Raw genomic sequence first — 26,381 nt, 5'->3', positions numbered from 1 at the left:
ATGGTATTCATCCAAGTGTAATATATGGTATATTAAAGAAACACTTATCACGTTGCCTTTGCTTTTTTAAAGCAAGGTAGTCTTGCCTTGGGATCATTTTATTATTGGTAATTTGGCAGACCCTCTAACAACTTATACCATGCCCAAAAGAAGGATTCTTCAATGACAAAAGAGTAAATTGTATTAGAAGTTATCTCACTAGTAGCCTGGAGACCCTTGGGGGGTCCCAGAAAAGCTTTGAGAAGACAGACACCAACTCTCCCTAATCATCCAGGAAATGTTTTGTTCATATGGTGTGAACCACACAATGCAAGGCAGGCAATTACTGGGTTCAAATTTGACTTTTAAAGGGGATATTTTCACAAACACCATGTAGGTCCCAATAATTACAGTTTCCTCCTGATTCTACTTCCTCCAGTTCTACAGTAACCACATCCCTTCAAAAAGAGAAGCCTCTGTTTCCTTTCTTCTCTCTGATCTCCCATGGTCTTTAAGATCACTTAGGGTTTTTTTATTTTGTTTTGTTTTTGTTTTTGTTTTTTTAGTTAAGGTCAGCATTTTACTTTTCAATTTTCTGACTTACCTAAATTTCATTGTAGTGGTTATGGAGAGCAGGTTTCAATCTAGACATTTGAGCATGATTAGCAAGCAATATGCTGGGAAAAGAGCAGAGGTGTTCTAAGATAGTTATTGGCACTAAAAATGAACCTTTTAAAAAAGAAGACACTATACAACTCTATGCAACTCTAGGGCCATTCAAAGCCATTTGCCCTGGAAGAGATAACTCTGATTCCTACATAGAAAAAGATTAAAAAATTTTCTCTTTTATTGGTAGCCTGATTCAATAGCATGTTCTACAAAGTTCACTCATTAATATTTCTTAGCAATAAAGAATTCGTCTCACTCTGTAGTCAATCTGACTGCTGCTGTAGAGATCTGCTTTGCCACAAGGGGGATAGGATGGAGGAGCTAAGAAAAGGAAAATTCATTGGATTTGTTTATTTAAAAAAAAAAACTTAAAGAATATAATCCCAGCTATTTCAATTTGGCATTTTTTAGATCAAAGAATAGAAGAGTGGAAAAATAGTTTTTTCAGCATTTAAAAGTTTCTCTTATTTAGGCATTCACTGGAAATAAAAAAATAAGTTTGGCAGCCTCAAAACTCTGAAGATAAGAATGGGGCTTCGACTTATGGGATGGAGGGAGGACATAGCTGTGTGGCAGAAAAGGGTCGATTTATTGGTTGCAGATTCAAGTCTGCACCTCCATGACATGCTCGTCCGTATGCCACACACTTCCTCACCTCTGACATGTCCCTCTGTGACCATCCCCAGAAGGGGATTGTCATTTTCTCCAATAATAAGAAGTCCACAGCTTTTATTTATTTTTTTTATTATTACTTTCTGGGAACAAATCCCAGATTTAAATTGTTGATCAATTTCTTTTCCTGTAACCACGCTGTAAACAGATATGTTGTCATCCAGGCTTAGTTGTTCCATTTATAGAGCACAGGCAGAGGAGATTTAGTATAATTCTTATAGGCCCTAGGATTTTTGGAATGGTAAACGGAAATTGGCTTCAACTTAAAGTCACCAGCTATATTAGCCCCTAATAAGAGAGTCAGCCTTTTCTTTAAAGATTCGAAGCCAGACATTGGCTTCTCCTCTTTAGCTGTGAAAGTCCTAGGTGACATCTTTTTCCAATAGAAGGCTGTTTCATCTACATTGAAAATCTGTTGTTTAGTGTAGCCACCCTTGTCGATTACCTTAGCTAGATATTCTGGATAACTTGCTGCAACTCCTACATCAGCACTTGCTGCTTTACCTCGTACTTTTAAGTTATAGAGATGGCTTCTTTCCTTAAACCTCATGAACCAATCTTTGCTAGCCTCCAGTATTTCTTCTGCAGCTTCCTTACTGCTCTTAGCCTTCACAGAATTGAAGAGAGTTAGGGCCTTGCCCTGGATTAGCCTTTGGTTTAAGGGAATGCTGTGGCTGGTTTAACCTTCTATCCAGGCTGCTACAGCTTTCTCTGTATCAGCAATAGCCTGTTTTACTTTCTTATCATTCATGTGTTCACTGGAGTAGCACTTTTAGTTTCCTTCAAGAACTTTTCCTTTGCATTTTTAACTTGGCTGTTTGGTGCAAGAGGCCTAGCTTTTGGCCCATCTCAGTTTTTGACATGCATTCCTCACTAAGCGAAACCATTTCTAGCTTTTGATGCAGCTTTTTGATTTTTAAAGTAAGAGGCGTATTACTCTTCCTTTCTCTTGAACACTTAGAGGGCATTATAGGTTTATTAATTGGCCTAATTTCAGTATCGTTGTATCTCAGGGAATTGGGAGGCCTGAGGAGAAGCGGGAGTGTGGAGGGTGGGGAGCGGCAGGTGGAGCAGTCTGAACACACACACAATTTATTGAGTTCGCTGTTTTATGTGAGTGTGGTTCATGGCACCCCAAAACAATTACAGTAGTAACATAAGTGATCACAGATCACCATAACAGATATAATAATAATAATGAAAAAGTTTGAAATAATGTCAGAGTTACTAAAATGTGGCATAGAGACATGAAGTGAGCACATGCTGTTGAAGAAATGGCACAGATAGAAAATGCAGGGTTGCCACAAACTTTCAATTTGTAAAGCACACAGCATCTATGAAGTGGAATAAAGCAAAGTGCAATAAAATGAGGTAGACCTGTACTTAAATGTTTTCTAGGTTACTTATACAATGTAAATGCTATATACAAGGTTGTTACACTGTATTTTTAATTTATAATATCTTTTATTATATTGTTACTTTTTATTGCTTTTTTTCAAATATTTTGATCTGCATTTGGTTGATTCTGCAGATGTGGAATTCACAGGTGCAGAGGGCCGACTGTATTTGATATGTCCCATTTTAAATACTCTTCAGCTCATACAATTTTTTGCTCTTTAGTCTCTTTGTTGAAAAGGTTGAGACATTTTTATTTTTCCAGCTTTAAGAGAAATTTTTAAGTGGACGTTTTAAAATGGACTTTTATTTACTTGTTTGTTTTAATCATTTATCAACTTTTAGTAATGCTTCCAAAACAAATCTATGTAAGAAATAAGGCTGACGTCGCAGTTTCCTCATTCAGCTGATATTGACTGAGCAGCTACTTTGGGCCAGGTGTACTGCTAAGAGCAGGGGCTATAACAGAGATCAATAGTAAGAGCCTGCTCTCTGGGGTTCACGTTGCAGGACGGGAAGACAGACATGGAACAAACAAGCACGCAAGTCAGATGGTGAGAGGAGATGTGGAGAAAAATAAAAGCAGGGTTAGGAAGACGAGGAGTATGCGGAGGAAGAGAGTTGGGGAAGTACTTGTTATTTCATATGAAGTGGTCTGGGAAGGTCTCTCTGATTAGGGACCCTAAAGAAACTGTGGGATGGGTCATGAGCGTTTATAGTGAAGAGTGTTGCAGGCAGAGGAAACCATATCCCAAAGGCCCTATGTCAGGATCATGCTTGGCATGTTCGAGGCTCAAGAATGTCTGTGACAGTAGAGCAAACAAAGCGTGGAGGAGTGTGGTTGGAGCACTTGTTTGGGATGCTGGGCGGGGCGACCACATAGAGCAGGGAGGTGGTTCACAGCCGGCCACACAGTATAGTCACCCTGGGATCTTTGCAAAATTGCCTGGGCCCAACTCCAAAATCCATTTTAATTGGTCTGGGTTGAAGCCTGGTAAAGTCTTTATAAAACATTACCAGAATAAATCTAGTGTGTAGTCAAGGTCTGGTAAAGCATGGCTCAGCTCTGAACAAGATAGAAAACTGCCAGGACATTTTACACAGAAGAATGACACAGCCTGATCACCCTGGCATCTGCCTCTTCTTCACCCACATTCTCCCCTGGCCCCCAAGATCAGGCCTTAGTACAAAGCTTGGGATCCTGCCTCATCCTTTTGAGGGAGAGAGTGGAGAATGAGGTCCTGAGCTCCTCACCTGTCCTGCCTCTGCCAGGCTCTTTGCTTAAGTGTCAAGGGTATGATGGAAGGGACAGAAGAGGACTTCTATGGACAGGTGCCCTCCTGTTTCCTTCCAATACAGGTTGGAGACAGAGTTTCTGCCTCTTTCAGTTTCCCTCTAGCCTTCAGTGAGCAATACCCAGGCCTCCTTCCCAATGTTGCCCTGAAGTCACAAGTATTTACAGATTGACTATGAGAACCAGTTAAGTGTGTATGTCACTTCTGCTGGTTCCATGTTGAAAATACAAAAATACATTGTACATGTGTAGTATGTGTAAACTAGCACCCCAAGCGCATGCAGTCATGCTCTGTTACCATAGAGAAGGACATGCTCGGAAGTAATAAAACCTTGTTTTCTAAATTGCGCTTTTCTTCCTTTGGAGTAACGGTGCAATGTAGTTGTTCAGAGTGAACAATTATACTGTTCACTCGGTGTTCAGAGTTACCGGATAACTTGCATCCTGATTCTAAAACTTGCTAGCTGAGTAGTGTATCCTTTGTGTGCTTCGGATAATGGTGTCAAGCTCATAAGGCTGCTGTCATATTAAATGAGTAGATGCATATAAAGTGCTTAGAAAAATGCATGGTGTATATTTAGTCCTCAATAAATCCTCAATATTAATGTATCTGTAGTTTCCTTCTTAGTCACCATATAAATGGATCTCTCTCTTTAATTTTATCAACAACGTAAGAGACATCTGTATACATAATGTATGCTTTGGTAGCATTGTAGGCAGGTTGTTCTCTGTTATTTAATTTAAGTAACTAAAAATTTGGTCCATATTAAGAAGTGGACCAAATTTCAGTTGAGAAAGGCAATCTCAAAACATTTTAGAACACAAACGATCCATTTTATATAATTGCTGTGCAAACATAATCATTGGCAAAACTCTCTAATTCCTGGCCTTCACATGGATAAAAAAGAACAGCAGCCTCTTTTGGACAAGCTGAGGCTGGGAATGCAAAGAATTAAGTAGACAAGAAATGTTTTGAACATATTTATCTAGACAAACATCTGAAGTGCCTGTTTTGCCAACAAAGATGAAAATCTGAGATTTCATTCTAGCTTCCCAAACTGCTCCCCCTTGCAGAGGTTAATAGGTTTAGTGGATAAGGGTGGGGAGGATGACAAGGGGGCAGGTGACACAGTTTTATCCACACAGAAGAGGGACTGTGTGGACTTCATTATTTCTGTGACTTTCTCTAACTGTATGAATCTCTTATCTTTGTTTCATAGTAGTCAGAAAGTTTATTAAAACTTACTGGGATATGAAAAGATGGTTAAATATTTATTGAAAATTTAAATGTGATACTTAAAAGGTACTCGTATTCCTAGGGGCACCTTAAAAGCAATGTACCTTTATTCAAGGGGAAACCTTTTTTTCAGAGCTTTATTTGAGTTTAACACCCCTGCTTGAGTGATATTTAAATAAAAGTAAAATAGCAAATTTCTCTTAGGAAAGAATGTCCTAGTTTCATCATTTCTCCTGTATTAATTTAGAGGTCTCATTTTAACATTGCCCACAGGATAAAGTCTAAATTTCTCAGCTCCACAAACTGACCTCAATCTTTTCGGGACCTTCCTCCACCCTGTCTCTGCAGAGACCCTACCCCCATCATTTCTTTTCAGAAGTCAGTGCACCTATAAGGCACACTCATTCTTCCATATCTTTATTCCTAAAACTGTTTACTCAGTTTTATTTCTGTTGAAATTTTACAAATTTGAAAGATCAATACACTTGGATAATTTTCTCTGATTCCCCAGATCTGGAATCATAGCTTCTTCCTTTGCTCTCTCGGTCCTTTATTTATTCTTCATTTACTGCCCCTAATTAATACTATCTACTGTATTAGTTAATTACATCTTTCTTATCATCATAAACAGTTAGCTCTTTGGGGAAAGAGTAAAATATTTCTTAGTCATATGCGTTTAGCATGCAGAACCACATGTATGCCAGAAACTCAACACATGTCTGTGGTGAATTAAAACAAAAGCATTCGATAAATATTTAATAAAACAAATTTAGTGCTTCCTATAGGTAGTTCCTACCTAGGATGTTTCAGGTGTCCTAGTTCAGCTCACTATATTCTTGGGACTGTTTTTGTTGGTCAGTTTTTAAGTCACTTTTAGTTAGTGAGTCAGTCCCCACAGCTTTGGTTTCTAAGAAGATTATACAAGCACCATAAAGAACTTCTTTCTGTAAAGAATTAGAAATGAATAATCACGTGGACTATTCATTTGTCTCTGTAGTTTCAATTTCATACTGAACAAAACAGTTGCAGCAATGTATTCCCCTGCTTTCTGTGCTTGAACATATGCCTTTATTTAATAGTCGATATGGGTTAGAAATTTACATGTAAAGAATTTGGTTCTTAGTTCTGTGCAAAGTCATGAATCCTCCTCTTTTGAAAAGCCTTTCCTGCTTTTACTGTCTATCTCTACCCCTACCCTTCTCTTTGACTTCAGAACTTCATATTTTATATTAACTCATTGGTTTAGCAAACATTTTATCACCATCTGCCATGTAGCAAGCATTATTCTCATGGTGGTGATGCCAACTAAAACAAAGTCTCTGCTTCACAGAACCAAAAGCATGACATTTACCAACTCATACCGTCATTCTTTACTTCCCTATCACCCATGCTAAATTTGAGCCTCCTGATGGTAGGTGCAATATCTAATAGAACTTTGGGTCTCCAGCTCAATATCTGGTATATGGTAGATTTGTACAATGGGTAATTATTATTTACATAGAGAGACCCTTCTTATTATATATGTGTGAGAAATGCAGCTGAGCACCAGTGATCATAATCTGCTGGTCCATGAAACAATTTGGCACTAGGTATGTATTCTTTGACTTACAAAGTGTTGCTTGTTTGAGTTTTTATTAGAATCAACCAATAAAATGTGGGAGGCTTTACATAAATCCAGATTGCCAGCTCCTCTTGAAAATGCCCATATTCTTGTACTACACCAATGAGCTGGACCTATTCCCAATCTACCTGCTCCTTGAGACGGAGCATACCCTCTCCGTTTCACCGCAACCCGACTGCTCCCTGTCAGGTTACACGTGTGTGTGTGTGTGTGTGTGTGTGTGTGTGTGTGTGTGTGTGTGTGTTGTGCTTTGCTCGCATGGATGTGTGGTGAGGAAATAATGAAATTCTTCATATTCTACATAAATTCATTGAAAGTTTGTCTTCACAAGCCTCTAGCAACCTAACTCCAACCCTGGAAATAATACCTTACTCCCCTTTTTTTTCTTTAGTGACGTGGAAGGCTCACAAGCATTTGCTTTCATTTGAATTATATAGCCTAGCGAGTCATCAACCTAAATTTTATCTGAGTTGTTTTTCTGCATTTTCACAGTAGATTTCCTGTATTTCTCAAATTAATTAGATAATTGCCAGCTACATTCTACTGTGATGTGTATCCCAGTCCAAGGTTAAAATATATCTAAATCTATCTGGTTGGGATGTTTTCCTCCTTTATGATTATTGAACTAACTCTTTTTATTGGCCTTGGTTTTGTCATAGGAGATTAGGACACTTAGAAGCATAAAATGGAATTAAAATTATAGCTTAATTAAAATTATAGCTTACTAAACTGTGTTCATGCTTTGTTTCAGTTATCCTTAAAAAGAAGAGGAAGCAAAGATTTGCCAAAATCAGAAAAAAAGGCTCAACAGACTCCCACAGAGGTATGTAGAAATAAAGTTTCAACTAGAACATCAAGTATCTCTAAATGTATATAATAATAAGCTACACTTAGACATAATATTTTTTAAATTTTTTTTATTTTTAATTATTATGGATGCATAATATTTGTGCATATTTGTGGGGTACATGTGATATTTTTATACAAGGCAATTGGGGTATTAAGCATTCATCATTTCTTTGTGTTAAGAACATTCCAATTCCACTCTTTTAGTTATTTGGAAATATACAATAAGTTATTATTAACTACAGTCACCCTATTGTACAACATAATGGTCAAATAGACAAAGTTAAATTATGCATATCAATTATGTAGCTATAGATACAGGTAGTATAAGGAATTCAGTATATTTACTTGTAAAGCCAGCACTAATATCCCCATTATACTTGCTTTTACATTGTAAGCACACAGCAAAATGTCATTAGTAGTTTATGTGCTGCTGAATTTAAGAACTGTACCCATGACGCTAATCTTGTTCTTTCATAATTAATAAGGTCAATAGAATGGCTGTTTCTATAGTATCAGGGGATGGTAAAGAAAGGAATGTTGTAGGAAGGGATGGCAGAAGGGAGAGAGAAGCTCATGATGTCTTTAGAGAGTCCTAGAATGAAGTAATTCTCTATGCCGGTGAGTGGAGAAGCTAAAGAAAGGAAACAAAGGAATAAAAATAAAACTTACAAGATGTACTCAACATGGGCTTATTAAGTACCTTAGAAACAGCCACAGTAAAGACTAGCTCTGCTTTCAGGGTAAGCAGAAGATGCTGATGGTTGTAATAAAGGAGATTTTAAAACAGAAGAGGAAATATTTGGGATAGAAGTGACATTATGGCTGTCCAAAAACACATGGCTGGATACTGACTTTTAAACATGTATTCATAAGTTGGAATCTCTTTAAGCAAATGTATTTTAAAAATACATTTTTAAAAATTATTACAAGGTATTTTCTCATTAGATAATTTTAAAGTGATAATTAAATATTCAAAGTTTGAAAAAGTTGATCTCCATCATTTTTTTGAAGCATAACACATTAAATGTATATTAGTTTTCCTTTTCCTCTATGTCCTTGCTCTGTTCTTGGTTAATTTTTCTCCTGGTACTTTTACAAGAACATTTATAAGCCTCAGCATTTCTAGAATCCCAGAGAGTCTCATACCAAGATCATAACGCCTTTTTTTGTACCTTTCTCCCCATTCCCTTAATAAGTCCAAATATGCTCTGTCACTACAGCTTTTCCACTCTCTTTGCTCTCACTTCAGTCACCTCTGTCTGAATATTTTGCAGTGGATCATTTCACATGTTGCCATGAATCCTCTTTCTTCCCTTGTTCAGAAAGTGGATGCTATATGCTCTCTGTTCTAAAATCTGAAGTCAGTTTATTTTTTTTATCCACATTTGTCCCATTTTTACACTTCCTATGTTAATTTATTTTTTCAACAATATTCTCTAATCCAGGAATTCTTAACTGTTTGTTCCTGGCTCTATGGACTTCCACTCCATGTGCATGCACTTGTGGGTACCTTTCTGCAAAAGACATTCACTGCTTTCAACAATTTTTTAGGGGGGTCTGGGACTTTACAAAAGTCAAGATGTCTTATAGTCCACCAGCTTTTGTTTGAGCACAAACTTCCTGGGATAGTTATAAGTGTACTGCTGTGATGTTTGAAGTCTCTGCTATCATTTCCAACACATTTATTTTCAGAGGTTGTGATCTGTCACTTTTCAAACACCCACCCCAGCTGATTGATCAAGACTGTCTCCAATGAGATACCTCAATGATAGAATGGTTCATTTTTATAAAGTTATAAAATGATTCTGTTGCTCAGTCAAGGTTGTGGACCATTGATCCACATACTTATATTACTGCAAACATCCCATTCTATTGTTATTCTTATTTAGGTGTTCATCTTAGCCAGGACGTTTTATAGACAGGGCCTACCCTATGCAGCTATGAATCATCTGTGTCTGGTGTGTGGCACTCTGCGCATGCATAGTGTGTACTTTTTAATGCTTCTATGTCTCCCTTTTCTAGAATGAATCACACGAAATTGCCAACATGCTACAGATTTTGATCTACAGAAATAGCAATTTCACATGGTCCAATCTACTATTGTTCGTATAGCTTTGTATTTCATTTTGTTAATTTGCTTCAGCTTCTTTGATCTATTCCTTACATGTTCCTCCAGCAGTAGTGATTTCATTTACTGAGAAATAGCATTGCATAGCAATTCAGAACTGTAGCTCTAGGGCTAGGTTGCCTGGGCTGAAATCTCCGGCATATACCAGCTGTTATGACCTTAGACAAGTTACTGATTCTTTCTGTGCCTCTACTTCTCATTTATAAAATGGGAATCATAATAGAGAGTTGTCATATGGATTAAATCAGTTATCATATGTAATTGATTAGAATGCAGTTTAGGTTCTAGTAGTGGCTCTTTAAGTCAAAGCCAGGCTTAGCTCACTTTTTTTTTTTTTTTTTTGAGACAGAGTCTCACTGTGTTGCCCGGGCTAGAGTGCTGTGGCGTCAGCCTCGCTCACAGCAACCTCAAACTCCTGGGCTCAAGCAATCCTTCTGCCTCAGCCTCCCAAGTGTCTGGGAATACGTGCATGCGCCACCATTCCGGGTTAATTTTTTCTATATATTTTTTTTTAGTTGTCCGATTAATTTCTTTCTATTTTAGTAGAGACGGGGTCTCGCTCTTGCTCAGGCTGGTCTCGAACTCCTGACTCAAACAATCCGTCCGCCTCGGCCTCCCAGAGTGCTAGGATTACAGGCGTGAGCCACCGCGCCCGGCCTTAGCTCACTTTTTACTGGCCCTTCATCATCTCTATGCTCCCTTCCTCATAGTCACCTGTATCTTCTTATGAGCGAGTGAGAGAATCTTTAACATACACAAAAATCAGAAACAACTTGCTTCATACCTCAGAGCATTTTAATCTTTCTTGCCTACCATTCACTGTGGAAAACAGGAGCAAACATTTACTGCTGTGCTACTGTGGACCAGGCATTTCCCATACAATCTTCTAGTTTTTAAAACAATTGTATATAGTATTTCTATGCCCAGTTCCAAATGCAGCTTATAATGGTTAGGTTACAAGACAGGGATACAAGGTATATTGGCATACAGGGTTCTTAAACTCCTGGCATTGCAGAAATTATCACACTTGTAAAAAGATTTATTTTTAAATAAAGAGAATAATTACTGTGCCCATCATCCTCTTGATGTAGCTTCTTCCCTCGTAATGACTTTGTTACTTGCAGTATATGTCCAAGTGTTAAAATAATTATTATGTTTTCATTCCTTTGGGCAGGAGAGCTTACATATACACAAATCAGATAGTCTTCTCTTTTTTTAATTTGCTTAGCATAGCACAGTTAAGTGTTATTCTGCTTCAGTCTGTGGCTGATATCACACCCACTGCTGTTTTGGTTAGAATCAAACTGCCGCATATGCCAATGTATTTTTTTTTTGTACTAGCAAATGAAGGCCTTGCCTTGCAATCAAGGACTTCCACCCACATATAGCCTTACCTAGCTCCCCAGTCTCATCTGCTCTTACTTTTCAATAAAACCTAGCCTATATGTAAAAGCATATTTGATACTGTTGGTCAACTTTCTATTCAAACATTGTTTCTAGTTATTGGCCTAAATGATCTTAGACTTCCTCTCCCTATCCTTTGACCATTTCTTATCTGTTTCCTTTTCTTTTTTTCTCCTCTTTGATTACCTTTGTGACCATTACAAGAGCTTCGACCATCACCTCTGTGCATCTCATTCACATGTCCTCACCTCTAGACCTGAGCTCTCTCCAGGTGCCAAGGTGTAATCTTTGTAACCTGGAGCCTGAGATCTCACATGTTTGGTGATAGATATTTCCACTTGGTATCCTTTCACCGATGCACCTCAAAGACAGCATTTTTAAAAACTTAAAACCATATTATCTACACAAAACCTGCTCTTCTTTGTTCATTCTCCATCCCTGTTATTGGTAGTACAATTCAGGGAGACACCTAAAGTCAAAAATTCAGGGTTATCTTTGACCTCTCTGCTGATGCAATCTTAAACATTATAATATGTCCTTGGTCTCACCCTCATGGAATTAGTGGGAGGGCCTCAACACATAGTCTTCTTGTAGTGCAGCTTCTCTCTTCCCTTGTGAAATCAGTTCTCCCACCAAAGCTTTCTATGACATACCCTCTTATCCTCTCTGCTGCTGAGGTTCTCTCATCTCTTCTGGCTGTGCATCTCTCCTTCCTTCTAAACTTCTTCTAGAGGAAAGTACAAGCCAACATGTCTGATTTCTTTGATTTTTACCCCGTTGCCCTATTTTTCTTCTTTCATGCTTCTTTTCTAGAGGCAACATGTGCAATGGAAAGAATATGAGTTTTGGAATCAGCCTGAATAGATTGTGCTCTGTCATTTATTAACTTGTGCTCTGCTGTATTATCATAATAAACCTCTCTTGCTGGTGAAGGGCAAATCTTGAAAGGCTGATGTGAGAATTTAATGATACGAGGAATGTGATGTTCAGGCTCTGCACACCCAGCAGCTCTCAAACCCTTCATATTTCCATCAAGAGATGGGAGGACAGGAGACCTGTGCCCTCTTCTCCATCTCTTCTATCTCCAAGGCTCTGGGCCTTATTCACTGAGCATCTCTGGCAAAAACTCATTATTCTCCTCACCTTCCTCCCCAGTGGTTGCTACTTCTTTACCAGAATGCATCTCAAAACACAGGTGGCTCTGAGTACTGCTTAAGGAAGGCATTTTTATTCCTATTCTAAAACTGAGGAAACCAAAGTTCACAGAAGTTACAACATTGGCCCAAAGTACATACTTAAAAGAGAATTTTGGGAACTTGTCCTTGGGAGATATGTCTTTGGACTTAGTAACATGCTTCTATAATAGCTCTCAGAGAAAGAATGGATTTCCACTTGTCATTTTGTACTTGTGAATTTAGTTAGTTATTGGGCTTTGAAGGTTGGCATAAAGATGTGTGAGACAAACTGTTACAGATTCTACTCCAGTATACTTTCACCGGAAGAACCACCTTGATCCATTTCATACTGGTGGGAGTACGTTCTATTTTAAAAGTGAGTTAGGTGGAATACCTAACAGTTTCTCCTTGGATAGACTATTCCCTAAAGGCCATTAAAAGAATTTTCCTTTGAATAAAGACAGGGCAAATTATTTTCTGGATTTCATAGTGATCATGAACCTGAGCCTTAGTTTCGGACAGAACTGAATTGAAATTTCACCTTAGTCCTTTGCCTCTTATTAGCTGTGTAACCTTGAACAAGTCACTGAGCATCTTTAAACCAGGAATTTTAATACCTACTCATAAGTTTACTCTGAACATTAAATTAGGTCATATGTGTAAAGAACTTTACAGCATGTGACAAAGAGTAAGTGCTCAATAAATGGCAGCAAGTGCACATTAACCACATGTTCCTTCCAGTGAATAGGGTTTATATATATTACAGTAATAACAAAACACGCAAAAGGAGCATTGTTAAAATGACCACCAAACAGTTGTGTGCAGTTACAACATATAATAATCTCTGAATAGTGATGAACACAGGTTTTTCTCTTTCCATATTCCCTTCCCTTTTTGTTTCCAGGATGCAATATTGTCCTAATCTCTAATTTGCCAAAGAATTGAAGTGATACGAAGAAAGTACACAGCATCTACTCTATCTGTGTGTCAATAAATCTTGATTGCAAGAAAAAGAAATTCTTTTTGCAGGTGTCCTTTTTTGGTTGTTTTCCTGATTTGCATAAAAATGATCTCCTGTCCTTTTCCCTCTTTTCCCCACAATGAGGAGGACAATGAAGATCTGAAATGCCAGCTGCAGTTCGTTAAGGAAGAAGCTGCTTTGATGAGAAAGAAAATGGCCAAGATTGACAAAGAAAAGGACAGATTCGAACACGAGCTCCAGAAATACAGATCCTTTTACGGGGATCTGGACAGTCCTTTGCCCAAGGGAGAAGCCGGGGGTCCTCCCAGCACCAGGGAGGCCGAGCTCAAGCTGCGTCTGCGGCTGGTGGAGGAAGAGGCCAACATCCTGGGCAGGAAAATCGTCGAGCTGGAGGTGGAGAACAGGGGCTTGAAGGCGGAACTGGACGACCTGAGGGGCGATGACTTCAACGGCTCGGCCAACCCCCTCATGAGGGAGCAGAGTGAATCGCTGTCGGAGCTGCGGCAGCACCTGCAGCTGGTGGAAGACGAGACCGAGCTGCTGCGGAGGAACGTGGCCGACCTGGAGGAGCAGAACAAGCGCATCACGGCCGAGCTCAACAAGTACAAGTACAAGTCCGGCGGCCACGAGAGCGCGCGGCACCACGACAACGCCAAGACCGAGGCCCTGCAGGAGGAGCTGAAGGCGGCGCGCCTGCAGATCAACGAGCTCAGCGGCAAGGTCATGCAGCTGCAGTACGAGAACCGCGTGCTCATGTCCAACATGCAGCGCTACGACCTGGCCTCGCACCTGGGCATCCGTGGCAGCCCCCGCGACAGCGACGCCGAGAGCGACGCGGGCAAGAAGGAGAGCGACGACGACTCGCGGCCGCCGCACCGCAAGCGCGAAGGGCCCATCGGTGGCGAGAGCGACTCGGAGGAGGTGCGCAACATCCGCTGCCTCACGCCCACTCGCTCCTTCTACCCGGCGCCCGGGCCCTGGCCCAAGAGCTTCTCCGACCGGCAGCAGATGAAGGACATCCGCTCGGAGGCCGAGCGCCTGGGCAAGACCATCGACCGCCTCATCGCCGACACGAGCACCATCATCACCGAGGCGCGCATCTACGTGGCCAACGGGGACCTGTTCGGACTCATGGACGAGGAGGACGACGGCAGCCGGATCCGCGAGCACGAGCTGCTCTACCGCATCAACGCGCAGATGAAGGCCTTCCGCAAGGAGCTGCAGACCTTCATCGACCGCCTGGAGGTGCCCAAGTCCGCGGACGATCGCGGTGCCGAGGAGCCCATATCCGTGAGTCAGGTACAGTTCTGCCTATTGCGAGCCACGGCGATGGCCAGGCTGGCCCGCGGAGCTGCCGTCCGTGGCGGGGCGTCTCCGCGGCCAGACTGCCGCGCCCGCTTGAGGGAAGTCCCGGCTCAGAGTCTGGCTGGGGTCAAAGCCCCTGGCCCGGCTCCTCGTACCTTCACACTGTCCTTCTTCAGGCCTGAGGTTTTTGTACCCCAGTCATCTAGTCACCATTTCCCCTCTGAAATTTAACACCGTCACCCTCAGTTTTTGTGTAAAGGTTAAAGGATTTTTAAGATGCAGTACTATTTTGGGAGGTCAGCATTTTTCACTTTGACTCTACTAACACATCGAACTGCAAGAAGGTCCTGAGTAGGAATCTTCAAATGCTAATTTGCAATTTTCGAGCCAAGATCCAGACTAAGTTTAAGATTTTAAAAAATTCCTTGAGCCGGGCTCAGTGGCTTATGCCTGTAAGTCCCAGCTCTCGGGAGGCTGAGGTGGGAGGATCACTTGAGCCCAGGAGTTTGAGACCAGCCTGGGCAACATAGTGAGACCCTGTCTCTGATATATTAAAAAGGAAAAAAATATAATAAAAATAGAAAAAAAATTAAAATCCAGGCGAAAGCTCTGGAAGGCCTGGCTTTTTTAAAAATAAATAAATAAATAAAAATTAAAAAATAACTAAATAAGCAGGATTGATGGATACCTACTGGTAAATGTATTAAATAGAAACCAGTGGTAAGGAGACATGATCTTGTGTCTAGAGCCCTATCAAAAGGAACAAATGAAAGTCTCCCTTTTATCATAAGTTAAAGTAATATGATCATTATTTCCAGAGAAAATCACTGTCAGTTCTTTGGTGGAGAATCTCAGGACTAGGGAAGGAGTGTTATACTGTAGCTTGAAGGCACCACTAATTCAGAGAAATAGTGATAACTATTCCAGAACAGGGAAAACCAGCATTTTTCCTCCATCCTGATTTGTAGAGGCACACCGGATGAATTGGACTGAGCTGCTTTGGCCAGGTATGGTGGCCACGTAAAGACAATGCATTTTGTCAGAGTTAACCACGTGAAAGATAATTTATGAAACAAAACAGGCAATGCTCTTCGTGCTGGCAAGCCTGGTGTCCTGTATCCATTGGAGAACCCACGGAAGTACAACAGCATGCATGGCTTTCAAGACACGCAAGACATTTATATTTAAAAATCAGCTTATACACAGAAGCATGATATTAGATTAACTGCCTGTTAGTACAACTAAGAAAAATTGCAACCCTATCGCTTATTTATCTTGCATGTTGCTCTCTGCTTTGCTATGAAAAAAATAATAATTTTTATGATAAAACTTGGTGGATTTTGCTATGTTAAAGTTTACTTTTTTCTATTTATTATATCAAATAATTGGTTTTTAGTTTCCTTGTTGCAGATTTTTGAATACTATGAGCATGTAGTTTTTAAATTATACCCTGAGGGGAAATCAGTGAGAGAAAACACTGTGTATAATAACAGGCTTTCAGATTTTGTAAATATAGGCCTAAGGGGGGGGGTCTTTCTCTTAAGTGGGATGAATACTTAGATTAGTTGATACAAATTTAAGTTTTAAAAATTATTATTAATTAACTCTTCTCTTTGTCTTTGCGTTTACCTTCCCAGATGTTCCAGCCTATCATTTTACTTATTCTCATTCTTGTATTATTTTCATCACTTTCTTACACAACAATATTTAAACTTGTCTTCCTTTTTACACTATTTTTTGTACTGTAAGTCTTTCATCATTTACCATTCATTGTAGTATTTTCAGTTTGTTTATTTTGTTCACCCTTCAAGACAAGAAGTAAAAGAAGTTTAATTTCTGTAGTAACCAATGCTATAAAAACACTGAAGACTGCTTATTTCTTTAAAAAGACACAATTCATCTTACCACTATCAAATTCAATAAGAAGCCCAAGCATTAAAATATTTCAGGTAAGGAAGTAAGTGTGACTTTTTGGTATAAATCATTTTCATTTTTGCTTCCTTCTTTTACAGCTTGATTTGTACTCTTCTTGATAAATAATTGGCAGGTTGACAAAAAAAATTGACTAAATCTTTCATAATTATTTCTTAGTAGTTAACTATTATGGTAATTGAAAAGCTGGACATTCACAAGTTGGTCACACTTTCAAAAATTATATAGATTTATAAAGTACCTTTCTGGGTTGCATCAGACTAACAAGATAACATCCAACAAATATCTGGGAAAAATATGGTGAATAAATAAAATGTGACTTTCGTGGAAACTAAGTAATGGTGATGTGTTCTGTTTACAGAGATATGCTTGGAAGCATGAGAGTAGATTAAGTCTTAGTTCATTTAGAAAATAATTATCCCCGTCCTACTGTATTTGATCAGCTTCCCACCAAACCAGCCATTTCTGCTGTTACTTATACTTAGAGCCATATATTGCGAATCGAGCTTGTTGCCTGGAGTCCTATCCTCTATTATAGATTGGCTCCAAAGCAGAAAATATGCTATAAAAATGGTATGTGAATCGTTTTGAGTAGGGAAAAAAAACATAGTTGTTCTCCAGATTACATTAAACCACAATCCAATGCCAGTAGCACAGTTCCAGTGGGAGGTGCTGTTGAAATATAAACTCACTTTGGTCAACCTGAGCATCCCCCTTTCTCCTCCTGTGTAAAGTGGCCTGGAGAGACTCCATGTACCCAAAGGCCCTATTCTATCCACCTCATCAGCAGTTTATCCAGTGGAGAGCTGGCATGCGCCAGTGCCACCCCAGATTCAGAAATCTCAGCACTTCTTGAAGTCACATATTTGTACATATTCACAGATTGGTTGGTGGATGCGAAAATCTTAGCTAAAGTGAAATATCTTGTGTCTCAACAAAAAGAGTAATGTGTGGAAAAACTTTGCTCTGCCACAAAAGTTGGCACTGGTAACGTCCCTTTGAATCCCAGGAATTTAGCTTGCAACAGACCACGATTTATTTATAGCCTCATTCCCCCCCCACAAATCCATTTCCCTTTGAGTATTAGTTAAAAAAAAAAAAGCCAAAAAACAACTTCACAGTTGTGTAAAAGTTCAATTTAAAATAACTGCTCTTACTCTCCATAGGGATTGTTTTGGTTTTAGATTTTTTTGTTTAGTTGTTTTTTTTCTTGTTTTGGTTAGGGGAGAAAAGTCCTAGAGTGAGAAGTGGTGGTTAACCAATAGTTAGAACCTGTTGGTATGTGCTTTTGGGTTTTCATTCAGAAAATTCAAAGGGCTAGGTAGAACTTCATTGCAAAAATGAATGAAATGTGATAAATGCCATGTTTAATCATTATGATTCAAGTTTACTTTTTAAAAAATTTGATCTCAGGAATAGCAACCACTTTAAAAAACAAAATCTGGTAGATCCAGGTCACCATCTAAAGGAAATGAAAGTAAACGTTTGATGGCTGATATGTATCTGAAATGTTTATTACCTTTGGAGCCAGATACATCCAGCCTCGCAGTGGTTCTTAGCTACTTACAGAGCGTTTGGAAATGTGTGGCAGTGTTGTGAGTTGTCACACTGACTGGGAAGCTCTTAGAGGCGAAGGGTCAGAACTTCAGGCTCCCTGTGATCCCACATCACAGACAATGGTTTCACCCCAATTGCTGATACTGTCTTTGTGGAGAAGCGTGGTATGCGATGCACTTGTTCACTTCAAAAGCATCATGCATATTCACTACCCTGTGTGGCTTTAAGAAACTGGCTTTGGAATTTTAGCTTTCTTTATCATGAGCAGAATCAAGAACTAAATATCTAGATCAGTAGTTCTCAAGCCTAGCTGCACATCAGAATTTCTGGGATGTTTTTAGTTGGGGCCCTACCCCATATTACTTGAAACTAAATATATGGACATAGGCATTTGTATTTTTTAAAACTCCCGAGAACCACTGCTTTTAGATATTTGAATTATCTAAACTACTTATACACATTCTATATAGCTCCAACAAAGGTTACTATAAACTATGTGGTACTGGGATATAGGATCATCGGCTGTCTGGGTTTGAGTAGACCGTATAGATCCAGTCACACAGCGGATGTCTGGATCCTCTAGAGCATGCCCACTCAGAACGAAGCAGTTCCATTGCTGCACTGGTGGTGGTGTTAGAAAGCTCTCCTTGCGTTAATACAGGTTCTCAAAACTAACAGAATCACAGACAAATAAGAATAGTCCGTAACAGAAAAGACAACCAAGATGAATAGTGTATGGGTGCAGGGTTACACACACACCTAGAGATACAGGCACATGTGCGCACTGAATTCAAGATGATCCTACAATGATATAACATGCTATCACAATAAAATCCCTAGGCATTCATAGATGGGATGACACCATAAATATAATATATGCAGGGATGGTACGAATACCTAGTGATAACTTATAACCTGAAAAAGGAAAAAGTGTCTGAGCTAACCAAAACACCAGTCTCATCTTTAGATCTCTTTTTAGGAACTATGGTCATTCTGGCAACAGGGGTATTAGTCTTATTTATGAACTCTTAAGGCATTAATTTTGTAGAAGAATTTCATGAGAATCTTGAACTCCATCCAGGCCCTCCATACATGAACCTCCATGAGATACTGAGGAGGGGAAAGTAGGCTAAAACAGGACTGACTTGACTGCTGCTTAAAGATTCTGGGGGATTTGGGGTCACTCTGACAGCTCCTCTGAAATTAATAAGGTAACTTTCCTGTACAGTTGAATTCCAGGGAGGTTCTTTCCAACTCTGCTGTACCCACTGCATAGACAGCTTCCCAGCTGTGCCTGCATGTATGCGCATACCTCCACCATAATGGTGCATGATGAGAAATGCATCTAGGGTCAGGGCATTCAGACCTGTCTGTATCTCTAGGGACATGTTTGGGGCCAGTGGGTTGAAGGTGGTCTCAGCAAATTGCCAGCAGGCACGAAGTGACCTTTTCTCTTGCTGTCTTCTCCCTGTAACTTCAGGCTGTTCTGTGGACATTCAGTATCTGTGTGTCTCTCTCATACACCACAGAACGTAGATTAGGGAAGAGAAGTTAACAAAGATGGTGCCCAAGACTGCAGAGAGAAAGTTCTCAGAATCTCCTTCCCCTCCGCCTTTGATCTGTATTATTTTTGTTGTAGTAAACTAGTTTTGAAAGAGGAACGAACACCCATGCTTCTTTGTTCACCAAGAGAGCAAAGTCCCCCAATTAGTGAGACAAGGGATCTTTTGTTTGCACCTTTGAAGCTGTGTTATTTAAACACCACACTGAAACTAAACTCAAAAAAGCAAACCTTATGGTAGAAATTATCCTTGCATGCACACTTTTGGCCTTAGAAAGGAATGTCTTTGTTAATTTGGCCTAGATGTAAGAAAAAAGGAATCCGGTTGGCTATTTTTAAGTATAACTGACTAAACTCATAAAACAAAGAAAAATTCAGTGCTGAGCCTGGAATGTGTATTGGCCTGCATTCCCCAATCTTCACTCCAATTTCTGTGCTAGAATAGGATATAAGTATGTAATCAGCTGCCAGCAAAGTTTGGAATGTCAATTTGATAGCTCACCCTTAACTCCAAGTATTCGTGCAGTGTTTGTAGTTACATTCTCTTAGAACTACAGCCCAGTTCATCTGGTAGAGGTACGCTTTGGGTCAGATGCCTTAATGAAGTGAAAGTAGTAGATAGTATTAGGAAGTGAGGAAAGTTTGACTATTTCTTGAGCTACTGGGTTTTGGTACAGTATGCATGAAGACATAACTGCTTAAATCCTAGTTATATACCAGTTAAGTCTAATGGAAGATAATTTTGAATCTATGTCCTTAATTTTGATCTGGTTTTTGATAGGTGGGGTGATTTTGTACACGTTTTGATGAAACTAACATTTCATGGGTAGGTATTGATATTCTCGTCAGCTTACTTGTGAAATTTCAGAAGGGAATTTATACAAATAAAGAATGCCTTATGGCCTGGACATGGCAGGAACACCTTTATAGTTGTAGTAATAAATGTGGTAACATCTTGAATTCTTCTAAACAATACTTTTGTGTTGATCAGTTAAGAGAGGGGGAAATGGTGATGGCTGTTTTTCATGATAGCCATTTTGAAAGTGTGTGCAAAATTATAGAATCTCTAAAGGTCCTTTCCATGTAACTTCATAAATGCATTTTTATCCACACCTTCTCTGCTTAATGGTGTATTTTCTCTGCTCACTGGCAGTTCTAATCTGTGGCTGTCCTAGTGAAGTTGTGGGTAATTTTTAAACACTTCCAGGAATACCTTTCGAGTAGAGTACTATTATAACCCACTTGATCGGAGAATAAGAGCAGCAAGTGTAACACCCTTTAGAAATAAGGAGAAACTTCAGAAATCTCCGCCTTGCACTACCCACTGTTAAGCCACACTGTGTTGTTCTAAGGAGCTCCATCTTATATCTCAGATGTCTATGTTTAATTAACTTAAATCTATTGACATTTCCTGATTATTCAATTTCATTGTTAAAATGATAAAAAGTTTTTTTAGTTCATAGTTGTATGTATTTTCTTGTAGCTATTTTTCAAAATAAGGTACCACCAAAACCCAACATCTGAAAATAAAACTGCAAAAATTTACTATAATTTAAGACTGTATCTCTGCCTGCTGGTCTACAAAAAAAAGAAAAAGAAAAAGAAAATAAGAATATATAATCAGTGATTGTTAGCAATTATTCAGCCTTTTCAAAAATGTTCATATAATTTTATTGACTTGCATGTTAAAATGTTTTTTCCAATATTGTCTTACCCAAATTTCTATTTAGGGTATTTCAAATTCAGATCATAAAACTTTGCTATTTTAATATTTTTTCTTCAAATTGTCAGTACAGTTTTAGATATATTAAATAAATAACTTAAAATGTTTTTATCTTGTACCAAAATAAATATTAAATAAACAGTAAAATGGAGCATTACGTTAATTTAAAAACTAAAACCTTTCAGAAAGTTTAGAACACTGATTAATTTAACAAAGTGGCGTGCCACCTATAAGTATTCGAGAATGGTACAATTTTTTGACTATTTGAAGAGTATTAATATCGTGCATACTGCAGAGATAGAGCACTGGAAATTATTGATCTAATTTAATTTAATAATTAATTTCATTACTGAAAAAGTGTGCTTTACATGTTTATTCTCCGTAGTCTCTTCTGAAATGTTTTGAGTTGAGCTGTTTATGTTAACATACAAGATACATAAATGATTATTGAAGACTGGAAAATGATGTCATTCCTTTCTGAGTTTGTCCAGCATGATGCACCTTTAAAGTTAGCTGGTTAAGGTTATGTCAAAAGCACCTGCCTTAACCTATGCATTCAAATATTAAGAGGTTATAAGGAACAGAGAGAAGCTCATCCATTTACCCTCTTGCCTGAAATAATTTAATAGGAGAAGAGAATTTAAGAGCTTTGTTTTTAATACCATATACACTCTTTTATTTCTTAAAGTCAGAGAACTCGGTTTAACATGTAGTTTATAATTCTCTTCCTTCTTTTTCATGAACAATATTTTCACATTCTATGTCATTCCCTTTGTATCATTAACTCCTGGACAGATAAAATAGTTAGATTTCTTAAATAGCATCCTATGTATTGGCCTACATTAGTCATTTAGAACTTCAGAGGAGGAGTTTCAACATGACAAATTACCAAAATTAATTTGTTCCAGATTTTAGATGACTCCTGGGAATCTGAGCACCTTTACCTGAAAGGGAATGTGTATCTGCTCTGACTCAAGGGCCAGTGCATAGAGGGCCTTAGTGTTACTCTCACATGTTTAGGTTTCATCTAATAAAAACAGCCACAGTGAAGCAGCCAAAAGGAAGCAGATGAGGGAAAATGAGGTTCCCCTGTCATTGGCCCTCACAAATATTGAGGTGAGAAAACTCTCCAGAAGGGGAAACTTACGTCCTTTCTTTAGAGAGAGTGTGATTGATTCAAAAGTAACTATTTGAAAATACCGATATTTGTAGAAAGTGAGTGGATTCAAAATGATAGGGTGGATTCAAAATGGTTGTATAAGAAAAAGTTAGGTTATGGGAATCTTATTGCACAAAATATATAGATAACTTCAACAACAATAGAATATAGTGTAAGGACCAGGCACAGCCACTTTTTTGGCATATACTGAGTGTCTACTGATTCCTTCCTGCACTTGAGTATCTTTTGCTCTACACAATATCACCATTTTGCAAAGGGTTTTTGAGATGATCATGTGCAAACCACCCCTACAGATTATTGTGTTTACAGGCTCATGTGGACTCACAGGGGACCTTGACCATGGAGAATAGATCTGGCTGGCTCTTCAAATGTCCTCTGATTAGAGTGGCCCGGAGGCTATTCCGAAGCGTGACTTTGGGCCTCCCTTTCTGTACCTTCATTTCCGAACCCATTTACTCTAGACTGCTCATAAAATGATGCCACATTTCTTCTTTTTTTTTTTTTTTGATGCCACATTTCTTTTCACCTGAACACCAAGTGCTCAAACTGTAGCACCCACTCATGCAGTTCCTATTCAGATCTTCCGTTTCCCGCTCTATGCCCCATGAATGAAACAGACAACATTCCTGAGCTCCAATCAAAGCTTACCTATATTGACTTGTTCCTTCTAGTCCTTTTTGTGTGTTAGCTGTTCTTTTCTGTGCCGAGGTGTGACTAGCCAGTAATTACTTCCTCTATCAGTGGTATTTTAGTAGACAATAGATTACTGGAAATATAATACTATCACCCGGTAGTGACAAATCTACATTTCTAGTAGAAGAGATATAGGTGGACTAGTAATTCCCTGAGGGAGTATGGATTAATTCCTGTGACGTTTCAAATCACACTGGCTCAATGGCCTCTCTGAGCCATGCTTTACTGCTGGAACATCCTAGGAGAGAGAAGTGACTCAGGGTGGCCCTCTTGTGGTGGACAGGCATTCCCAGGACTCTTTTCAGGTCACTAAATAAGAGGTAGCCCTAGAGAAGTCTCTTTATTATTTTGATTTTATTGTCATCATTATCAACATCTCCCAAGTATCTCCCAAGTTAAGAATCTGTAAATAATATAAGAAGATGCTAAAAACAAGTTTGAAAATGTAAGCAAGATCTGTTTCTAACTTTAAAATAGCTCATATTTCTCAAATATGTTACTGTTTTGTTCTGAATTTGAACCAATACTTTAAAAGAACAAATGATTCAAAACTGTTTCCTTTGAATAGTTCTGTCATCTGGAAATGCCTGTACATAAGCCCCATGACGGATCTGCTTGGCTAAAAAAATCTGTTGACATGTAACCAGCCTTCAGAATAGAAGAGAGAGCCAGCATCCCATGATTTTAGGGAAGAACATCCAGCACTGAGAACATAGTACATCAGCTGGAACACAATAATCTAAATATGCAATTTTCATGGATAATAAATCCCCTGTGTGTGACCTTCATAATTTTATACCCCAAAACAGCATCTGGGGAGCATCAAACTTATTTTATTAATACACAATCGAAACTCTGCCATTCTAGGACTCAAATAACCCAGGACCAAATCTGACAGACTCACCTGTGGAACTTTGTAAAAGTTCAGAAGTCCTAGACCTCATCACCGGATGGTCTGATTCAAAAGATCTGGGGGAAAGTTCCAGCTTTACTATTTTAGTTTATAATTCTCTGAGTGATTGCAGTGTGCACCTAGGGCTGAGAGTAACACTAAACTGTGATCCCGTTGGTGGAATGCTATGGGTACTCCCTGGAAAGGCTTCCATATTTGTCTATAAGTTTATTTCAAGATAGTGGCTACTCAGGGTATGAACAGTCATGCTGCAGGTCACATTTCAGGGAATCTTCAGAGTTGATCAAGCTTATTAAAGGCAAGGATTTGTCTTATTCTTCTTTGAATCCTCTTGGTCTAACCCAGCACAGAGTTGGTACTCACAAATATTTGTTAAATGGAATGTTCATTAAAGTACCAAAAACTTCTTGGGAACTGAAGATAATTTAAGATTCAAGAGTTTTGCTAAACAGCTGAGATCATGTATCTTAAAGTACTTTAAAAATTGCAAAGGGCAGACGTTATCGGAGAAGGAAAGATTACTTAAATATGTCACCTATTGTAGCCTCTGAACTTTAACATGCGTGAGAATGATTTGTTTTACAAAAGTTATTCTCTTTTCCAATCTTTTCCATCTCCTTTCCAATGAAAATAGAAACACAATACCCCTTTTACTGTTAAATATGTTTAAAGAATAAAGGAAGAAGCAACTGAAAAACTATACACGCAAGATGTCAGAAGCTCCCCAGGCCCATATCAACCAGTGTTGTCTAGTGTAAGGAGATTAAATAATAACTGCTTGTGACACTGCAGGACCATCCCTCAGATAGAAAACTATAGATTAAAAATGGGCCAGGCGCAGTGGCTCACACCTGTAATCCTAGCACTCTGGGAGGTCTAGGCAAGAGGATTGCTTGAGTTCCGGAGTTTGAGACCAGCCTGAGCAAGAGTGAGACCTGTCTCCCATCCAAGTACTAACCAGGCCTGACCTGCTTAGCTTCCGAGATCAGACAAGATCAGGCGCGTTCAGGGTGGTGTGGTCGTAGATGAGACCTGTCTCTATTAAAAACAGAAAAATTAGCTGGGGGCATTGTGGCGTGCACCTGTAGTCCCAGCTACTCGGGAGGTTGAGGCAGGAGGATCACTTGAGCCCGGGAGTTTGAGGTTGCAGTGAGCTACGATGATGCCACTGCACTCTACCCAGGGCAACAGAATGAGATCTTTCTCAAAACAAACAAAAAAAGGAAATAAACATGTACAGGCATGCTTAAGGCTGTGTTACTGTGTTTATCCCCCAATTTTTTAAACTGCTAAAGTAAAATCCTCTTGCCTTTTTATTTTGACCCAGAATTTCGATTAGCTAAGGACACAAGCCTCCTTAGATAAATAGTCATCAAAATAAACACTCTGCTATATGACTCTCGTGTCATACTTGGAAGATAGAGTATTATCTCTCTCATTTGGACACAGAAGAAAACTGAATTTAAAACTTGGCACAGCCATAAATCAACTTCTCACTCTCCCCTCCAATCCAACACTCTTATCCCTGGGTTCAATTTTTTTTCCCTTGAACTCTTTGGAATTTTAAACTTCAAGGCACTCAACCAGGAATGAGAAAACCTGAATTCTATTCTTAGCATAGCTAGTATGTGGCTTCCTGACCCATCAGGGCCTCTTCCCTCGACTGTAAAATGAGAAGGTTAGCTAGATGATTTCAGGGGTTCTTTCTGTCTCTAAAATTCTGTAAGTTGGCAAACACCTGCTAGTGACATTTATGCACTCGATATTCTTCTTTCACACTTTCCAAAATGTTTTTGTTTGTGGCTTAATAGATCTTATTTATACAGATGTTTTCGAGTCCTTTTTAGAATTTTCTTTCTTGTTACTTGACAGCAGCCAGAGTCTCTACATTTATTTTCCATTAAATAATATTATATACACTTCTTTACATAATCTGTTATACATTGAAATAGGATTAATGTGTCATTGGGTATGAATGTTGTGATTCTTTCTAAAACATAGAGCAATAATTTGGGTGAGTTTCATATTTGAAGATTTAAAGGTTCAAATGGTTTAAAAGTAACCTGGATTAGCCACATACAAAAAAATTGCATTTTTTCCATAATGTTTTCG

General features: G+C 38.9%; 2 protein-coding genes across 2 annotated transcripts in view; both read left to right on the top strand.

The window, feature by feature from the left end:
• The window catches only part of SOGA3 (SOGA family member 3), a 46,948-nt gene extending 30,490 nt beyond the window's left edge, over positions 1–16,458 (top strand). Inside the window, exons 5-7 of the mRNA XM_012660808.1 lie at positions 7,619–7,690; positions 13,529–14,704; positions 16,348–16,458. Coding sequence (XP_012516262.1) covers positions 7,619–7,690; positions 13,529–14,704; positions 16,348–16,458 — 1,359 coding nt within the window. The remainder of the gene's footprint in view (positions 1–7,618; positions 7,691–13,528; positions 14,705–16,347) is intronic.
• Positions 16,459–16,606: 148 nt separating this feature from the next.
• Positions 16,607–26,381, top strand: part of KIAA0408 (KIAA0408 ortholog) — a 28,852-nt gene continuing 19,077 nt past the window's right edge. The window contains exon 1 of the mRNA XM_012660809.1: positions 16,607–16,659. The gene's annotated coding sequence lies outside the window, so the exon portion shown is untranslated. The remainder of the gene's footprint in view (positions 16,660–26,381) is intronic.

This window comes from Propithecus coquereli, unplaced genomic scaffold, assembly GCF_000956105.1.
Source record: "Propithecus coquereli isolate 6110/MARCELLA unplaced genomic scaffold, Pcoq_1.0 Scaffold68, whole genome shotgun sequence".
Classification (NCBI taxonomy): domain Eukaryota; kingdom Metazoa; phylum Chordata; class Mammalia; order Primates; family Indriidae; genus Propithecus; species Propithecus coquereli.
Note: the sequence above shows the minus strand (reverse complement) of the source record. Positions and strands in the feature narration are given on the sequence as shown.